The sequence below is a fragment of the Phascolarctos cinereus genome, unplaced genomic scaffold, assembly GCF_003287225.1.
Source record: "Phascolarctos cinereus isolate Bilbo 61053 unplaced genomic scaffold, phaCin_HiC Scaffold_4;HRSCAF=312, whole genome shotgun sequence".
In the NCBI taxonomy this organism is placed as follows: domain Eukaryota; kingdom Metazoa; phylum Chordata; class Mammalia; order Diprotodontia; family Phascolarctidae; genus Phascolarctos; species Phascolarctos cinereus.
This window is the reverse complement of record NW_027555847.1, coordinates 209,414,667-209,432,552: the sequence shown is the minus strand read 5'-3', so window position 1 is coordinate 209,432,552 and position 17,886 is coordinate 209,414,667. Positions and strand designations below refer to the sequence as shown.

The 17,886-nt window shown below is 38.4% G+C and overlaps 2 protein-coding genes across 4 annotated transcripts in view; one reads left to right on the top strand and one right to left on the bottom strand.

Moving 5' to 3' along the window:
* Window positions 1–17,886, bottom strand: part of ACSM5 (acyl-CoA synthetase medium chain family member 5) — a 58,033-nt gene that overhangs the window by 28,542 nt on the left and 11,605 nt on the right. For all 3 annotated transcript variants that reach the window (XM_020965344.2, XM_020965343.2, XM_020965346.2), the window contains 2 exons: window positions 5,748–6,007; window positions 3,496–3,706 (listed from right to left, as the gene is read on the bottom strand). In XM_020965344.2, the coding sequence (XP_020821003.1) occupies window positions 3,496–3,706; window positions 5,748–5,954 (418 nt within the window). In that variant the 5' untranslated portion in view covers window positions 5,955–6,007. The remainder of the gene's footprint in view (window positions 1–3,495; window positions 3,707–5,747; window positions 6,008–17,886) is intronic.
* PDILT (protein disulfide isomerase like, testis expressed) overlaps window positions 17,046–17,886 on the top strand; it is a 59,085-nt gene continuing 58,244 nt past the window's right edge. The window contains exon 1 of the mRNA XM_078152873.1: window positions 17,046–17,676. The gene's annotated coding sequence lies outside the window, so the exon portion shown is untranslated. The remainder of the gene's footprint in view (window positions 17,677–17,886) is intronic.

Genomic DNA, 17,886 nt, shown 5'->3' with positions numbered 1-17,886 from the left:
ACACTAGTCTAGGCTCTGTCGATTTCCTGTTCTGCAAAATATGAGCAGTATAACTTAATCCTCCTTGTACAGATATTGGATTTGTTGAAAATTAAGGGGTTGATCCACTTTAGCTACTTTGTTCAAGCCTTCAGAGACTCTGGCTGCAGAGTGCTCTGTCTCATTCATCTCTGAAAGTGTAATCTACCATAAACCAATTTTTTTCTGTCCCCATCTTGAAACTTTTCTTCTCCTCCCAAATCACATCATTGTTGAGAAAGTGATCAAGTTACTTGTTTGACTATCTGCTCTGGAGATGGAATGGTAATTTTGGCCATTGGGTGAGATCTATGTCAAGAGAATTTTTCTAGAACACTGTGAGAGATTTCAGTGTCCTTTGGGTTTAAAATATATTTATGTTGTATACTTCATGTGGCACACACAAAAGCAACCACTTAGTATGTGTGGAATGATTAATTTAAACTGCCAACTCAGATGAACCAATATATCATTAAATGTTAGCCAGTTCTATGTTAGTAGAAACTCCTACTTATAAAGTACAAGGTATGGCTGTTGAAATCAATTGATCATCAATCAAAAATCAAGCCAGATAAATGGTTGCAGGTCATATAAAATAATTTTAGGTCACTGTTTAAAGAACTGGAGCCATTGGAATCATACTTTTTTAATTCCTGAATTAAAGGAGGAAAACTCTACATTGGGAGAGAATAGAGATAGCAAACGCAGACATATATCTGTCTGTCTGTCTTTCTGTCTCTGTCTATCTATCTATCTATCAATCATCTGTCTCTTGCTCGTCTATCTATCCATCCTTCATCCACCCACGGTGCTTAGAGTCAGGAAAATCTGAATTCAAATCCAACCTCAGACATTTACTAGCTATGTGACCCTGGGAAAGTCACTTAACCTCAGTCTATTTTAGTTCCCTGAACTGTAAAAGTGGGGATAATAATAGCACCTACCTAAAATAGTTTTTATGAGGATTGTGGCAAAAATTATTTGAGGATACCTTGGTAAGTACTACTGTCAATCAATCTGATGCAGAGATGAGGAAAAACTGCAGTTTATCACACTTAGAGCATAGGCATCCATCGCTAAACAAAAATCAGTGAATTTAGATCATAACTTGCAGCAATCTCATATGGGATAAGCAGGATGGGTGCATTGGAATTTCAAAGAGCAAAATAAGACAAGATAGTGATTTACAGACCAAAGGACAGATGTTAGAAATAGAAGATCTATAGCAGGTAAAATAGGAAATTTAGCTGGTTAACACTGGAGCTGTAGCAGATATCTCACACTTGAACTTGTAGACATGTAGATCAGGAACTAATTGGTTAACACCAGGGCTGTAACTGATGTCTCAGTTTGGTTTTGCAGACTCTTATCTAGTTATGACTTGTTCATTTTAAGTAAATGGCAGTAAAAAAAAAGTTAAGCCAGAAATTTTTATGACGGATCAAATGAGATATTTGTTGAACACTTAGCACAGTGCTTGACATATAGTAGCCACTTAATAAATGCTTGCTTCCTTCCTTCCTTCCTTCCTTCCTTCCTTCCTTCCTTCCTTTTTTATTTCCTTTTATCTTTACATTTCTCTATCATTTTATCTTGTCTACCTATTGATCTATTTATTCTCACCCATAAATCTGGACTATCTTATTTTATCTTATCCTTTCTTATGTCTTTATATCTACTTTACTTGAACTTATGATTATTCATTTAATGTTGAAGATGAAACAGACCTCAGACCTCATCTAGTCCAGTTCCTCCCTTTTACATGTGCAGGAACTAAAGCCCAGATAGGTTAAATTACTTGTTCAAGGCAAACAGCAATTTCATGGCAGGGCCAGGGATAGAACTCCTGCAATCCCACTTTTCCACTATAATTTTTTATAGTGGAATTTTTTTGATTGAATAGTGTGATTATTCATTCCATTTCTTATTGTCTAGTTTCTTCATTTTGTTATGAACACTGGAAATGAAGTCAAGAAACCTAACACAGGCTCTTCTATTTGCCTGCTATGTGAGTTTGGGCAAATCATATTGCCTCTCCAAGCCCCTGTTTCTTTATCAGCAAATGGGAGTAAGAATGCCCATCCTATCCACATGAATGACATTGTGAGGACTTACTGAAATAAGGCATATATATTCACTTAGAAAAGCACACAGAGACATACCAAGTTCTTTAAGTTAACAGGTAAGGGCTGAATCTTATGACTTGTTGACAATCAATGTACATGGCTGTCTGAAGTACTTTTAGTGCCTAGGAAGCTGTGGACTACAGTAGGGGAATGAGGAGGGATCTGGATCAAAGGTCATATTGGGAGAAGGGAATTGATTACTACTGAGAAGCCTATTAAATATTGGTTTGGGTGATGACCCCAGTAATAGCCTCCCCACCTTCCTAAAAGAAGAAACCCAGGGGAGGCTCAAAACCTTCTGAGTGAGAGAAAAATGAGTAGTAATGGCCCAAAGTCCTTTTCAAACTGTGAAAAGTTTGAGGATTAACTAGCCTCCAATTGACCAGGAATCTTCTCTCTGTGCACCTGTACCCCCATCCCACATGAATCAATGCTAATCCCCAGGTCCAGGCTCCTCATTCTCTCTCCATAATAACTGGTCCTGCTAGACCCAGATAAGAACCCTATAATAATCTACCAGGTTTTACTGATCTGTAGTGACGGTTCTCCACTTGATCTAGAGCCCTACTAAGGTACCTAACTCCATCCAGGACCCCAGTAGGCTGCCCCAACTCTTCTCTGACTGCTCCTTCATTTTGTTAATATCTCCATTCAATAAAGTCAGCTTTCTTTACTGCCTTGGTGTGAGTTCTCTATTTCATTTCACTAGACTTCTGATACTCCTGAACTCTCCTAAGTCTATAGTAACATGGCACCACTGCATGGTCAATATGCTGATCTATTTTTCTTCACCTTATTTATTGTTACAAGGACAGGTTCTTTTGGGGGAAGGGAAATCATTGGGAAGAGGTAATGAAATGAAAAAAAGAAAAGAACATCAACTTCAAGAAAATTAATATGTATATATGCATGTGTGTGTGTGTGTGTGTGTGTGTGTGTGTGTGTGTGTGTTCGTATCAGATTGGAAAGAAGAGGATTACTAATGGAAGCATGTTGAATATTGGTATGAGTAATGATCCCAATAGCAGCTTCTCCACCTTCCTAAGAGAAGCCCAGGGAAACCTCAAACCCCACTGTGTCACAGTAAGACTTTATTCTACTATTTATCAATATCAATATTGTATATGTACTACATATATTTATGTGCATATATTATATATGTATATATACTTCCTCATTCTCTAGAAAGTCTCAGTAATTGCTCAGGATAGGGGAGTGAGTGCAACAAATTATTTCTCCCACTCTGATCTAACACATTCTACTTTTTCTCCCCTAACTTCCTGCCTTTTGCAATACTTCGAGTTAACTAGTCCTCCAGTCTGCCACAAGTCAAAGGGAACCATCCACTGACCTGTTCTCATACAAGCCACAGTCACCAACCACCATTCAGGGATCCTGGGGAGAATTACCAACAATCGATCCCCTGGCCGCAGGTTGCATACTCTGGACAAAACATTGGCTGTCTTCCTGGATTGGATCCCCAGCTCTTCATAACTCCATTTTATCTCAGCTCCCTGACCATCGACCCACCAGAAAGCAGGATTTGGGGACCTTTTTCCAGCCTGGGCAATGACAAGGGATGAAAAGATACCAGCATCTATTAGCCAAAGGTTACCTTCTATGTTGTGGTTTCAGGTTTTAGTTGGGAGCCCTAAATAAAACTTTACCAAGGGGGTGGGCATCTAGCATCTAGCATCTAGGCACATAACCCTTAGAAATGCCCTCATAATGCACCACAGGTTTGAGGAGTTGCTCCATGGGGCCCAGACACTATAGGAGTTGCTTGGATGGTCATGATGCTTCTGCCTAAGTTTTATCTCTTTTGTGTCCAGTAACCTATTATTGGGCATTCTGTGGGCTTTCCTCCTCTTCCTACCAGCAGGTAAGTGGACTACATGGGAAACTGACCACATCCTAAGGACCAACTATGACATCAGCAAGGAATTCTATGACTTGTTGGAGTACAAAGAGCTGTCTTCCTCTGGTCCCTTAAATATATAAACCAAAATTGGGCGAGGGGGAGAAATTAACCCTCTTCCTTTCCCTTTCCCACCCAACTCAACGTTAAGTAAATAAAATTAATCAGACTTTTAGTCTCTTACTCATCAGCTATCAGACTGATCTTCCTAAAGCACAGATGTGATCATGTCACTCCCTAATCCAATGAACTCTAGTGACTCCTTATTGCCTCCAGAATAAAATATAAAATCCTGTTTAGCATTCAAAGCCCTCTTCCCCCCACATCTTTCCAGCCTTCTTTCACTTTAATTTCCTCTCCTCCTTCCCCCATAATGAGTGATCTGGCTAGCTCTTTTTTTTTCTTTTGCTTTTTAGTGAGGCAATCAGGGTTAAGTGACTTGCCCAGGGTCACACAGCTAGTAAGTATCATATGTCTGAGACCAGTTTTTTTTCCTCCTTGTTGTTCTAACAAGGCTCTCCATCTCCTGAATCCAAACATTTTCACTGGTGGTCCCCAATGCCTGGGATTCTCTTCTTCTTTGTATCTATCTGGCTTCCCTGGTTCCTTCCAGCTAACATCTCACCTTCTGCGGAAGCCTTTCCCAATTCCCTTTGATTCCAGTGCCTTCTCTCTGTTAATTATTGCCAATTTATCTTGCCTATAGTCTATATATAGTTGTTTGAATGTTGTCTTCCCCTTTGGGTTATGATCTTTTTGAGGGCAGGGGCTGTTCTTTGCTTTTGTTTCCCTAGTACTTACCACTATGCCTGGCACATAGTAGATGTTCAATACATTCTTGATGACTTGATCCTATTAATTTTATTTTCATTCCCCACAACAGCATATAGTATGATGGACAGAATATATGGGTAGGTGTTTATGATTCTAAGAGGTGTTGTATTACAGTGAAAAGACTGTTGATTTGGGTTGGAAGTCTTGGGTTTGAATTCTGGCTCCATTGCTAACTGCCAATGTGACTGCGGGCAAATTACTTAGCCTGCTTGGGCCTTATGTTCCTCTTCTATAAAATGAAGGGGTTGGACCAACAAGCCTCTAAGGACCCTTCTAGCTCTGAATCTATGATTTATGGGCTCCAAATAATGCCTTCAAAGGAGCTGGAAGAAGGAAGGGCATGGTCATTGTGAAGAAGAGAGAAGATGCATATAACTGAAGGGAGGAGAGAGAGGACCCAAGGCCAGGAATGGGTTTAGGTCCTTTGGAAGTGATGTGTCATACATATTCGCCCCTCCCACAAGAGTTAGAAGATTCAGCAATGACGAAAACTGGCAGTTATTCCACTGCTTAAGAAAACTGCCCTTGCCTGAAATTCTCTTTATCATACCATTGAACCTCATTGTCAGAGAAGAAAGGGCCAGTGTTCTCTGATGAGTCTTGTCTGAAGGGCAAATTGACATTGCCAGTGCACAAACCTTGAACACTGTCTAAGTAGGATCTATGATTTTAATGCCTTGAAGATCAAGGACAACTTGTTTTTCTGGCCCCTATTATCTCTGAACAGCTCAAGGTGGCAAAAGAAAACAATCTTCTCAGCACAGTGGCCTATTGTCTTTCCTCTGCCTCAGGGCTCAGAGTCTATGGCAAACACTGTTAGGGTGATGTCTGTCAAAATCCCCCAACTTCACCTTTTCCATCTGACTCCACATGTCTAGCACATCACTGGCAAAATTAAAATACTCTGGTATCGGCTGTTTTCCTAGGTGAATGTCTTCAAAGTTGGTGAAGGTCTTCTGAAGGCTGGGCAGCCCTGTGCTCACACAGCGGAGAGGTCTGCAGAAGGCTTGGGATCTCCACAGTGGCTGAAGGAGCAGTTTAGCCAACCTCAACCTCATAGTCACACAGACTTGTCTCGACAGGTAGCAGGGTAAAAACAGGATTTTTGTACCTAATGTCAACAAAAGGAAGCAAAGTTAAGTAATTACACATAGTGGATGTAGTGGATAAAGCACTGGGCTTGGAGTGAGAAAGATCTGAGTTCAAATGTTTTCTTGCACTTCCTAGATGTGTGACTCTGGGCAAGTCACTAAAACCATCAGCCTCACTTTCTTCATCTGTAAAATGAGGATAATAACCTCTACCTTGCAGGGTTGTTGTGAGAATCAAACGAGTATTTTGCAAATCTTAAAGCACTATATAAATGCTAGCTTTTATGATCATCAAGTTTATCTTCCTTGTTGAGTAATGATATTTCTCTTATGGTAACTGGTAATTGTATCTGCCTATAACTGCATATGTAACATTTATTTATAAGCATTGTCAGGACTTAGGGTTAATATTTAGTGGGGGGGGCTTACCAAAAAGGAGCTTTGCTAATGTGATTGGCACATGACTACTAAAATTATAGACCTAGAAAGTCGGTTGAAGAGGCCAGGAAAGATATCAACTTTAAATTAGAACTGAGAGAAACTTGGGGGGCTGTGGAAGAGTGTGTAGGTGGCACTGAATGCAAGTAATAGGAATTTTCTCTGGCACTTTCCTACAATTCTGTGGTTGTAAAAATTAAGTGGCAGAGGATTCCATTATACTTCTACCACTGGGCATTTGGTGGGAGTAAGGGGGGGTGGAGACCAGCAGCAAGGGAGAAAGCAAGTATATTTTTAATCCATTATCATAATTTGATAATTTTTTTTCTCTCCTCAAGTTGCTTTTGCCACATCTTGTCCTTCTATCTCACTAGGGGACTTAAAAAAAGAGTCTATCTGTGGCAAATTCTCTTTTCTCCCCAACTTTTCTATCTTACCTTATTCTTTTGTTTCTTCCATACTACTTATAAACACACCTAGTTCTCTCATTTTTAAGAGAAAACTTCACTAAACCCTTCTATCACCTCAAGCTACTGTCCTATGTCTTTCTTCTTATTCACAGCCAAACTTTTAGAAAAAACTATCTATATTCTTTGCCTCTGTCTTTTTTTTTTCATTTCACATTCACTTTTTGATCCCTTGCAAACTGACTTCCAACATCATTGTTTAACTGAAACTAAAACCTCTCCAAGATTACCAGTGATCTATTAACAACCAAATCTGATGATCTTTTCTCAATCATTATCCCCCTTGACCTGTCTACAATGTTTGACACTGTTGACTGTGGCACTCAGAACTGAACAAAATAATCCAGATGAGGTCTGACAAGGGAAGTGTACAATGTAACTATCACCTCCCTATTTCTGAAAGCTACGCTCCTCTTAATGCAGACCAAGATCACATTAGTTTTTTTGGCTGCCACATCATACTGCTGATTCATATCCCTCATGCTTATTATTTGTTGATTAGGAAAATGCATTTGGTTTGTAGAACTGAATGCTCACATAAAGTCTTTCTTCTAATGAAGTGTGTCCTATCTGTACATCAAAATCATTCTTGATTCCTTGTAAGATAAAACAATAGAAATAACCCAGTTCAATGACCCTCTGGTCATAAATTAGAAAAGGCATAATAAACCAGAGAGATGTGTGCTTGCCAAAGTTATTTGCCACCGTGATGTAAGAAGTCCAGCACAGATTCAAACCTAAAGAGGGATTCTCTGTGCATAGTGAGGTCCTTCAGATGATCCTACCAGTTCCAGAATATTGCAGAGCTTTCTGGAAGAGAGGTAAGCACTCAAAAGCACTCGTAAGAAGTTGGTCTGACCATTGGCAATCCACACAGGAAGGACCAAGTGGATCTGCTGCCTAGATGATGACATGTATTTTGATGGAAAACCTCTAGAGCCTGACCAGCAGTATGTACAATATATCTAGGAAAGTCCATACAAATAGGCAATGAGTTGGGCCAGAACAAAACAGTATGAGGAAAGCAGGGATTACGTTGAAGAAACTACAAAATTCTGAGATACCTCTACAAACAAAGGATCATCTTTTAGATATTAACATTCTATCAGTATTTCCATATAGCTATAAGTCATGGAACACAACAATCTCTGAATATTGAAAATGATTATCACATAGAGGACAATGGAGAGGCATACAGGCAGTTGTGAGCTAATTGCATTATATAATCAATGAGAAACTTTGAGGAAGAAAATGAATAAAAGATGTGATTTAACAAATGTATGATTAGAAGAGACGATGGGCTGGTTATGTAGTAAGGGTGAAGGACAAAGGATGGATATCCTGAGTCCTTTAATTGTATCCTGACGGGATACAAGTATAATCAGGAGAAAGTGAGGATGGACTCTAATACGTTGGGTAGTGGATTTAAGAGAAGATATGGAGAAGAGCTGCATGTGATGTGTAGACATGGATGGGTTGCAACCTGCATCACTGAAGGGAATATGTAAGTTAATGAAATTACATATCCTTTTGAATGTTTGAGCATTTGCTCCATCTACTTCATAAGACTGATGGAAGCAGCAGTAGCTTTAGGAGCTCTCAAGCCAGAGATGGTAAGAGGATCTGGCAAATGGTCAGAAAGAGACCTGGCAAATGGTCAGGAGAGCCCTTTCCTAGCACTGGATGCAGTACAAAATGCTGTTTGGCAACTCTGTTGCTTATACCCACTTCTGGGTCATAGTTCAAGGGCAGAAAGGAGCACTTTTGGTCAAGAGGAAGTGGAAGCTCTGAGGGCCAGTATCACTTTTGGTCACAAGGGATCTGGGACTCTAAGGAACAGTATTACTTCTGGTTCCAAAGGAGCAGGGGCCCTGAGGAGCAGTATTGATTGCAGTCATAGGGATCAGGGACCCTTCCTGGATAAGGAGCAGGGTGCAGACCAGGAGAACAGTGACCACACTTCTCCCCAGATCAGACCACCTTGGAAGCACCAAAAACTTCCAAACCCCCAGAACTAGTTTGAAAACAGCAATGTGAAAAAGCCTTAAGTTTGGGACAGTGATCCCTTCTCATGCGAGGAATAGAGCTCAACTTTAACATAAAGTTCAAAATCATGAGTAGGGTAGAAAAATGAGCAAACAACACAAAGAAGCCCTAATCATAAAAAGCTACTACAGTGATAGGGAAAATCAAGACACAAACTCAGAAGAGGATAATGAAATCGAAACAGCCACAAAGAAAGTCTCAAAAAATATGGATTGGTAATAAAAATCTATTCTACCTGACAAGGAAATAGGATGGGAAAGGGATAAGGGAAAGAAGGGATGATAAAAGGGAGTGCAGATAAAAGAAGAGAGTGATCAGAAGCAAAACAGACCTTAGAGGAGAGACAGGGTAAAAAGAGAGAGAGAAGGATAAAGCAGTAGAAAATAAGATGGAATGAAACAGGTGATAATGGGCATCCTTGCTTCACCCTTGATTTTATTGGGAAGGCTTCTAGTTTATCCTTGTTACAGACAATGCTTGTCCTTGGTTTTAGATAGATACTACTTATGATTTTAACTCTGTTTGCATTAAGGTCCCACAGATAGAAAGTGTCTGAGGCCAGATTTAAACTTAGGAAGAGAGTCTTCCTGACTCTAGTCAAGGTGCTCTATTCACTATGCCTAGCTTCCCCAAGTAAATTCTACCAAATATTTTAAGAACAAGTAATCCCAATATAAACTATTTGACAAAAAAAAATAGGTAAAGGAGTCCTACCAAATTCCTTTTATGACACAAATATGATTTTGATACCTATTCTAGTGAGAGCAAAGACAGAGAAAGAAAACTACAGATCAATGTCCTTAATGAATATTGATGCAAAAAATTTAAATAAAATACTAGCAAGGAGATTCCAGCAATATATCACAAAGATCATATAGTATGACCAGGTGGATTAATACCAGGAATGCAGAGCTGGTTCAATATTAGGAAAACTATCAGTGTAATTGACCACATCAATAACAAAAACAACAAAAATCATATGACTCTATCAATAGATGCAGAAAAGGCCTTTGACAAAATACAATACCCATTCCTATTAAAAACACTAGAAATCATAGGACTCAATGGAGCCTTTCTTAAAGTGATAAGTAATATTTATCTAAAACTAAGAGCAAACATTATCTTTAATGGGAATAAACTTGAAGCTTCCCAATAAGATCAGTGGTGAAGCAAGGATGTCTATTATTACTCTCATTATTCAATATTGTATTAGAAATGCTAGCTATAGCAATTAGATATCAAAAAGAAGTTGAAGTAAAAATAGGCAATGAAGAAACAAAATCATCACTCTTTGCAGATGATGATGGTGTACTTACAAAATCCTAGAGAATCAACTAAAAAACTAGTTGAAACAATTAACAACTCCAGCAAAGTTGTAGGATATAAAATAAACCCATATAAGTCATCAGCATTTCTATACACTACCAACAAAACCTAGCAGCAAGAGATTGAAAAATAAATCCCATATAAAATAACTGCATACAATACAAAAAAACTGAGAGTCAATCTGCCAAGATAAACCAAGGATTATATGAAGACAATTAAATTATGCAGCACTTTTCACACAAATAAAGGCAGATTTAAACAATTGAAAAATATTAATTGCTCATGGATAAGTCAAGTAATATAATATAAATTACAATTCTACCTAAGTTAATCTACTTATTCAGTGCCGTACCAAAGTACCAAAGAATCATTTTACAGAACCAGAAAAAAGAATAACAATATTCATCTAGAAAAACAAAAGGTCAAGAATAAGAAGAGAATCAATGGGAAAAATATGGACAACAGCCTAGCAGTTCCAGATTTGAAACTATTTTTACAAAATGGTAATCATGAAAAATATCTGGCTAAGATATAGAGTGCTGGATCAGGGTATAGATTAGGTACACAAAAAAACAGTAGGAAAGGACCATAGTAATTTAGTGTTTAATAAACCCAAAGATCCAAGTTTTGGGGGTAAGAACTCAGCCTTTGACAAAAATTGCTGGGAAAACTGGAAAGTAAGCATGGGCCAGCATCTTATTTTATATAGCAAGATAAGGTCAAAATGGATAAAGGATTTAGATATAAAGGGTGATATCAGTAAATTAGGGGGCATGAAAAAATATACTTGTCAGATCTGTGGATTAGGTAAGAGTTTATGGCCAAATAGAAGATAAAGAGGATTACGAAAAGTAAAACAGATAATTTTGAATACATGAAATTAAAAAAAATTATTTTGCACTAACAAAACTAATGCAGCCAAAATTAGAAGGAAAACAGGAAACTGGGGAAAATTTTTGTTTAATAACAAGATCTTCTTAAAAGAAAAATTTGTGGAATACACACTTTTAGGTTTAATTTACATTTTTCTCCATCACTTTTTAAAGTCTAGACAATTACCAAAAGAACAAATCAAGTCCTGATTTGTAGCATTTATTGATTTCTTTTTTTTAATATAAATTTATTTATTTTTAGTTTTCAACATTTATTTCCACATGATTTTGAGTTCCAAATTTTCTCCCCATTTCGTCCCTCCCCCACCCCAAGATGGCATGCATTCTGAATACCCCTTCCCCTAGTCTGCCCTCTTTTCTATCTCTCCCCCCTTCTCCTATCTCCCCTTCCCCTTCTATTTTCCTATAGGGCAAGATAGACCTCTGTACCCCATTTCCTGTATTTTTTATTTCCCAGTTGCATGTGAAAACATTGTTTTTAAACATGTGTTTTTAAAACTTTGGGTTCCAAATTTTCTCCCTTCCTCCCTCCCCACCTACCCTCACTGAAAAGGCAAGCAACTCAATATAGGTTATACATATGCAGTTATGCAAAACACTTCCATAGTAGACATGTTGTGAAAAACTAATTCTATTTCCCTTAATCCTATCCTGCCACCCCCCATTTTTCTTTTGACCCTGTCCCTCCTCAGAAGTATGTGCTTCTGATTACCCCCTTTCCCAATCTTTCCTCCTCTCTATCATCCCCCTGGCTCTCTTATCCCCTGTTTTCCTGTAGAGTAAGACAGATTTCAATACCCAATTGAATGTGTATGCTATTCCCTTCTTAAGCCAAATCTGATGAGAATAAGATTCACTCATTCCCTCTCACCTTCCCGTTTCCCCTCCACTTTAAGAGCCTTTTCTTTTCTGTTTTTTTTTGTGAGGTAATTTACCCCATTCTACCTTTCCCTTTCTTCTTTTCCTAGTATAATCCTCTCTCATCCCTTAATTTTATTCTCCAGATATGACCCCTTAAACTTCAACTCACCTTCTGCCATCTATCTATCTATCTATCTATCTATCTATCTATCTATCTATCTATCTTATACATACATATAATTTTTTCCCTCCAACTACCCTAATACTGAAAAAAGTCTCATGAGTTATAAATATCATCTTTCCATGCAGGAATGTAAACAGTTCAACCTTAATAAGTCTCTTATGATTTCTCTTTCCTGTTTACCACTTCATGTTCCACTTGAGTCTTGTATTTGAAAGTCAAATTTTCTATTCAGCTCTGGTCTTTTCATCAAGAATGCTTCAAAGCCCTCTATTTCACTGAATGACCATTTTTTCCCCTGAAGGATTATACTCAGTTTTGCTGGGTAGGTGTTATTATATTCCATGCCCTGCGGTCCTTTAACATAGAAGCTGCTAAATCTTGCATTATCCTGATTGTGTTTCCACAATACTTGAATTGTTTCTTTCTGGCAGATTGTAATATTTTCTCCTTGACCCGGGAACTCTGGAATTTGGCTACAATATTCCTGGGAGTTTTCCTTTGGGGATCTCTTCCAGGAGGAGATTTGTGGATTCTTTCAATTTCTATTTTGCCCTCTGATTGTACAATATCAGGGCAGTTTTCCTTGATAATTTCTTGAAAGATGATATCTAGGCTCTTTTTTTGATCATGGCTTTCAGATAGTCCAATAATTTTAAAATTCTCTCTCCTGGATCTATTTTCCAGGTCAGTTGTTTTTCCAATGAGATATTTCACATTATCTTCTATCTTTTCATTCTTTTGTATTTGTTTTATACTGTCTTCATTTCTCATAAAGTCACTAGCTTCCAATTGCTCTACTCTAATTTTTAAGGAAGTATTTTCTTCAGTAATCTTTTGGACTTCCTTTTACATTTGGCTTTTTAGGGCATTCTTCTCCTCATTGGCTTTTTGGACCTCTTCTGCCATTTGGGTTAGGCTATTTTTTAAGATGTTATTTTCTTCAGTATTTTTTTGGGTCTCCTTTAGCAAGCTGTTGACTTGTTTTTCATGATTTTCTTGCATCACTCTCATTTCTCTTCCCAGTGTTTCCTCTACTTCCCTTACTTGCTTCTCAAAATGCCTTTTGAGCTCTTCCAAGGCCTGAGACTGATTCATATTTTTCTTGGAGGCTTTGGATGTAGGAGCTTTGACTTTGTTGTCTTCTTCTGGTTGTATGTTTTGATCTTCTTTGTCATCAAAGTAAGATAATATAGTCTGACTCTTTTTGCCCTGCTTGCTCACGATCCCAGCCAATTACTTGAGTTTTAAACTCTTTGTTAAGGTACGAGTCTGCTTCCAATGTGGAGAATGTACTGTCCCAAGCTTCGGGGGTTTATATAGCTGTTTTCAGAGATACTTATAGGGACTTGTAGATTTTCAGTTCTTCCAAGGTGATATGATAAGGGGTGAGATGTTTACTCCTTTCTTGGCCTGTGCTCTGGTCTATTAGTGACCACAAGCACTCCTTTCTGTTCTGGAACTGTGAGGAAGGGTTTCTCTCCACAACCACTACAAGCTGCACCACACCAGTGCTCCTCCTCCCCCTACCGCCGCCCAAAACTGTGACCCAGATCCAAGCAGGGGCAAAGCAAGAGATTCTTGCCTCAGCACAAGCAAAAGATCCCTGCAATCCCCTTCTGATCAGCCACTCAATTCCCCCTCAGTTTATGGGCCGGAAGTGCAGGAGGCAGCCGCCACCCCTGGGGCCCACGCTCTGTCTCTCAGGGAACTGGATCTGAGACCCCACACTGCACTCTCAGCACCGCAGAAACAGACTTTTCCCACTGACCTTCTCAGTTGTCTTTGGTGTTCATGGGTTGAGAAGTCTGGAAACTTCCACAGCTGCCTGCGATTCAGTCCTCTGAGACCTGCTTCAGGGTCACTGAGGCCTGCATGCCCACAACGCACTACACTCCTCTCACAGCACGGCACGATATACCTTTCTGATCAACCATCCAGGTTTTCTTGGGCTGGAAATTTGTTTCACTCTGTCTTTTTGTGGGTTCTGCTGCTTTAGAATTTGTTTAGAGCCATTTTTTACAGGTATTTGGAGGGGTTTGGGGGAGAGCTCAAGCAAGTCACTGCTTTCACTCCGCCATCTTGGCTCCACCCCCTCTATTGATTTCTAAGGTGTAAATGCTCACACTGAAAATTTAGCAATTAGTTTCATAGTCAGTAGGAGCTGGCTCCACCACATATAATCCAGGAAGGTCAATGACAAAAAGAAAGGCCTCATGTACTGCAAAGTATTTTAATATAGTAGTATTTATAGTAGCACTTTTCTTGTAGTGGCAAAGAACTGGAAATGAGGTAGTTATCCAGGATCTGTCATAAGAAATTGTCAGACTTGAATGTAATGTAATACCGCTGTGTTGTAGGAAATGGTGACTATGGTGAGGACAGTGAAACATGGGAAGACTTACTTGAAATGATGCAAGGACAAGTAAGCAGAACCAGGAAAATATATACAATAACTACAAGAAGAAATAACAGCAAAAAAAAAAATTGAAACAGAATGCTGAGAAATGACTACAAAAAGATATGAGAAGACAACCAGTAGAATATTGATATTTAAGGAGATGGAACTTTATGTAAGGAAAATGTTCAAGATCATCAAAGGAATTTTTGTGGTTTCCTGAAAGCAATCTAGCCTGCTCTTTCTCTTTAAGTGTTTATTTCTGAGCCAAATTCATAGTCTATTTGTACTGCCTGTTCCAGATACCCTGATGGATAAGATTTTTAGGTTGTCCATTCAATTACATGGAATAACAATGATTATAGACATTCTTCATTTACTTGGTCTTCACTGTATAGCTGGTTAGCCGAATCCTTTTGAGTGGCTACAGATCTCTTCCAGGAGGGTCTACAGTGTTCTTGGACTCATGTGACAAGCACAATGTCACTCACAAACAGCAGCATCTGGAGGACCTCACTATTCACACAGGTACCCCTTTTCAACTTGGGCTTTGTACTGGATTTCCTTCATGCTATGAGAACACACTTTTTAAATAGATTTTGCACTGGTTTAGGGCTTGCTAGATGCTTATAACTAAAAGTCATTGAACAAGGTAATTTTTGTTATTCCTTTCAAGGAATGGGATACACTTTAATGGAAGAAAGCCTTTAAGACAGCATTTTATTCCAACAAATCAATTGCTTTACAAAAATCAACTAATAATACAAACAATGGAATCCGTACTTTTGACAACTTTTAGTCAATTTGTAATGGTAAAGGTGTGATCTCCTGTGGAATATCATTTGGAAAAGTTTGTTCTCTTCTAATATTTTAACTGAAGATTATATACATATAAATGATTCTCATAAACATTTCCTATTGATGAGAAAATAGGCATATTGTTTGGTAATTTTTGATATTCTTTTGGTCACTCTTCTTCGGTATTAATTGAGTTTCATATTTTTTTTTGAGGCAATCAGGGTTAAGTGACTTGCCCAGGGTCACACAGCTAGTGACTATCATGTGTGTGAGGCCAGATTTGAACTCAGGTCTTCCTGACTCCAAGGCCAACGCTCTATTCACTGTGCTACCTAGCTGCCTCGAGTTTCATGGTTTTCAATGCATATTGTATCATTCCCTTCTTCATATTATTTGTGAATTGATGCCTCACCATCCTCATAATAGTTTCACTTCTAACATGGATTTTCCCTATATATACTTATTCTAAAATAGCTACTTTCCTCACCTTCATTTGGTTAAATAAAATACAACTGTTGACTGTCTCTGAAAATGTATACTTCCTTCTACATTATATAGTCTACCACCTCTACGCCATGAAGTAGAAGGTATTGTCATCATTGTCTTCTGAAGTCACAAATAGTTTTTTCATTGTTCGGTGTTCTTAAGTCTTTTGATGATGTAATTGTGGTCATTATGAAAATTTTCTGTAGTTTCTGCTTACTTTGCTCTGCATTATTTTATATGTCATTCCAAGTTTTTCTTAATTTGTCATATTTGTTGTTTCTGACTCAAAGTCTCAAATGGATCTGTGATATCATTGATCTGGGAATTCCCTCTAGGGAATCATATTTTGACTCATCCACACATGGTTTTTGTCAATACTTGTCAGTTGGTGCAGGGTGTCCATCTAATGCATTGGGAGCCTTTCGTGTCTTTTCCTGACATTGTAAGATTGCCAGTGGAGCTTTATATCTGACTATCTGTCATCCCCCATCCTTGTTACTTGACCAGCAATCCTTCTTCTTGTCACACATTTCCTTGGTGATATCTTTTGCTCTTCATCAATTACATGTTGTAGCCTGCTCACACTCAGCATGTGCCCCTCTAATCACCCTCTATATGATAATATTTTTTAATTCTTCAGTGTTGATTGTGTTTAATTCTTGGCCTTACATCACTACAAGTAGAATGTTAGTATTAAAAAGGACCTTTATTTCTATTTTCATGAGAAGCATTACCTACAATTTATTAATCCAATTCCCAAGCAATGGATATTAATTTACCTTTGAGTTTCTTCAGCACTCTATTTTCTGCCACTTTTCTAGCTGAATGGGATCAAATTGGACAAAGGGTCATTTTATATTCTTACTTGTTTGTTTCATGGATTGCTGTGGCCATCATCTAGTGGACAATCTGGTTGTGGGCCTCTCTGTATTTAGCTATGCTGCTCCATGAATTTCAGGCCCAGTGTCTCTGCAGCATCATACTTTGAAGCTATTCCAATATGAAGGGATCTGGCTAGTAGTCTGCCTTCAAGAATCCAAGGTTTCCTCCCAGTTATAATGAGGCATCATGGTGAGACTTTTATAATTCCCACTTCTGAATGGGTAGGTGAAAGATATTTGTGAATGCTTCAAAGGTTCCATCACTTCAGGTAAGGGTGGGAGTAGGGATTACAAGGTGCATTTCTCATATTGGGTACATAAAGCATAATAATAAACTAGCCTCGAGTTAAGTGCCAACTTCACTTAGTTTGATTTGCTGAAGAAACCAAAGTTAGGCAAAAAAGGGTTAAGTAATCGGTCTTGCTCAGGAGAATAAAAAAAGAGAACATTCTTTGGCAGTTGATAGTGGGGGAGGGGCAGAGAGAGAAGGAGTGGAAAAAGTGAAAAGAGAAAGAGAAGAGAAAATAGAAAAGGAGACTAGAAGAGGGAGAGAGAAGAAAGAAAATGGAGAGGGACAAGTAGGGAGGAGAAGAAGGGAAGAGAGAAGAGGAGGAGAAAAGAAGAGAAAGAAAAGAGTGGAAAGAGAAATGAAAGTAGAGAGGAGATGCAGAGACTAGGAAAAAGGAGAAAATAAGAGAGAAAAAGGGGGAGAAAAGAAAGAAGAAAGGGAGAGGAAAGAAGAGAAAGAAGAGAGAAGAGGGAGAGAGAAAAGAAGAAAAAATAAAATAAAGAAGAGATAAGGAAAATAAGAAAATAGAGAGAGGAGGAGAGTGAAAAAAGAGAGAAAAAAAGAGGAGATAATAGGATAGAGAGAAACCACAAGCTGAACCTAAGAGAGACAAGAAGCAAGCAGGGTGAGATACCAGGTTGAGTAAAAAAATAAAGCCATGAGAACAGTAAAGTTTGATCCATGAATCAAACATAAAATAAGCAGTATTCTGCCCACGAGAATAGGTTGATGCAATGAATTTGTGCACAAGCCTCCAAGCTCAAGCAAAGAAGAGAGTAGAAACTTTGAGCTTATTTTGAAACTTTGAGCTTATTATGTTCATACTCATAACCAG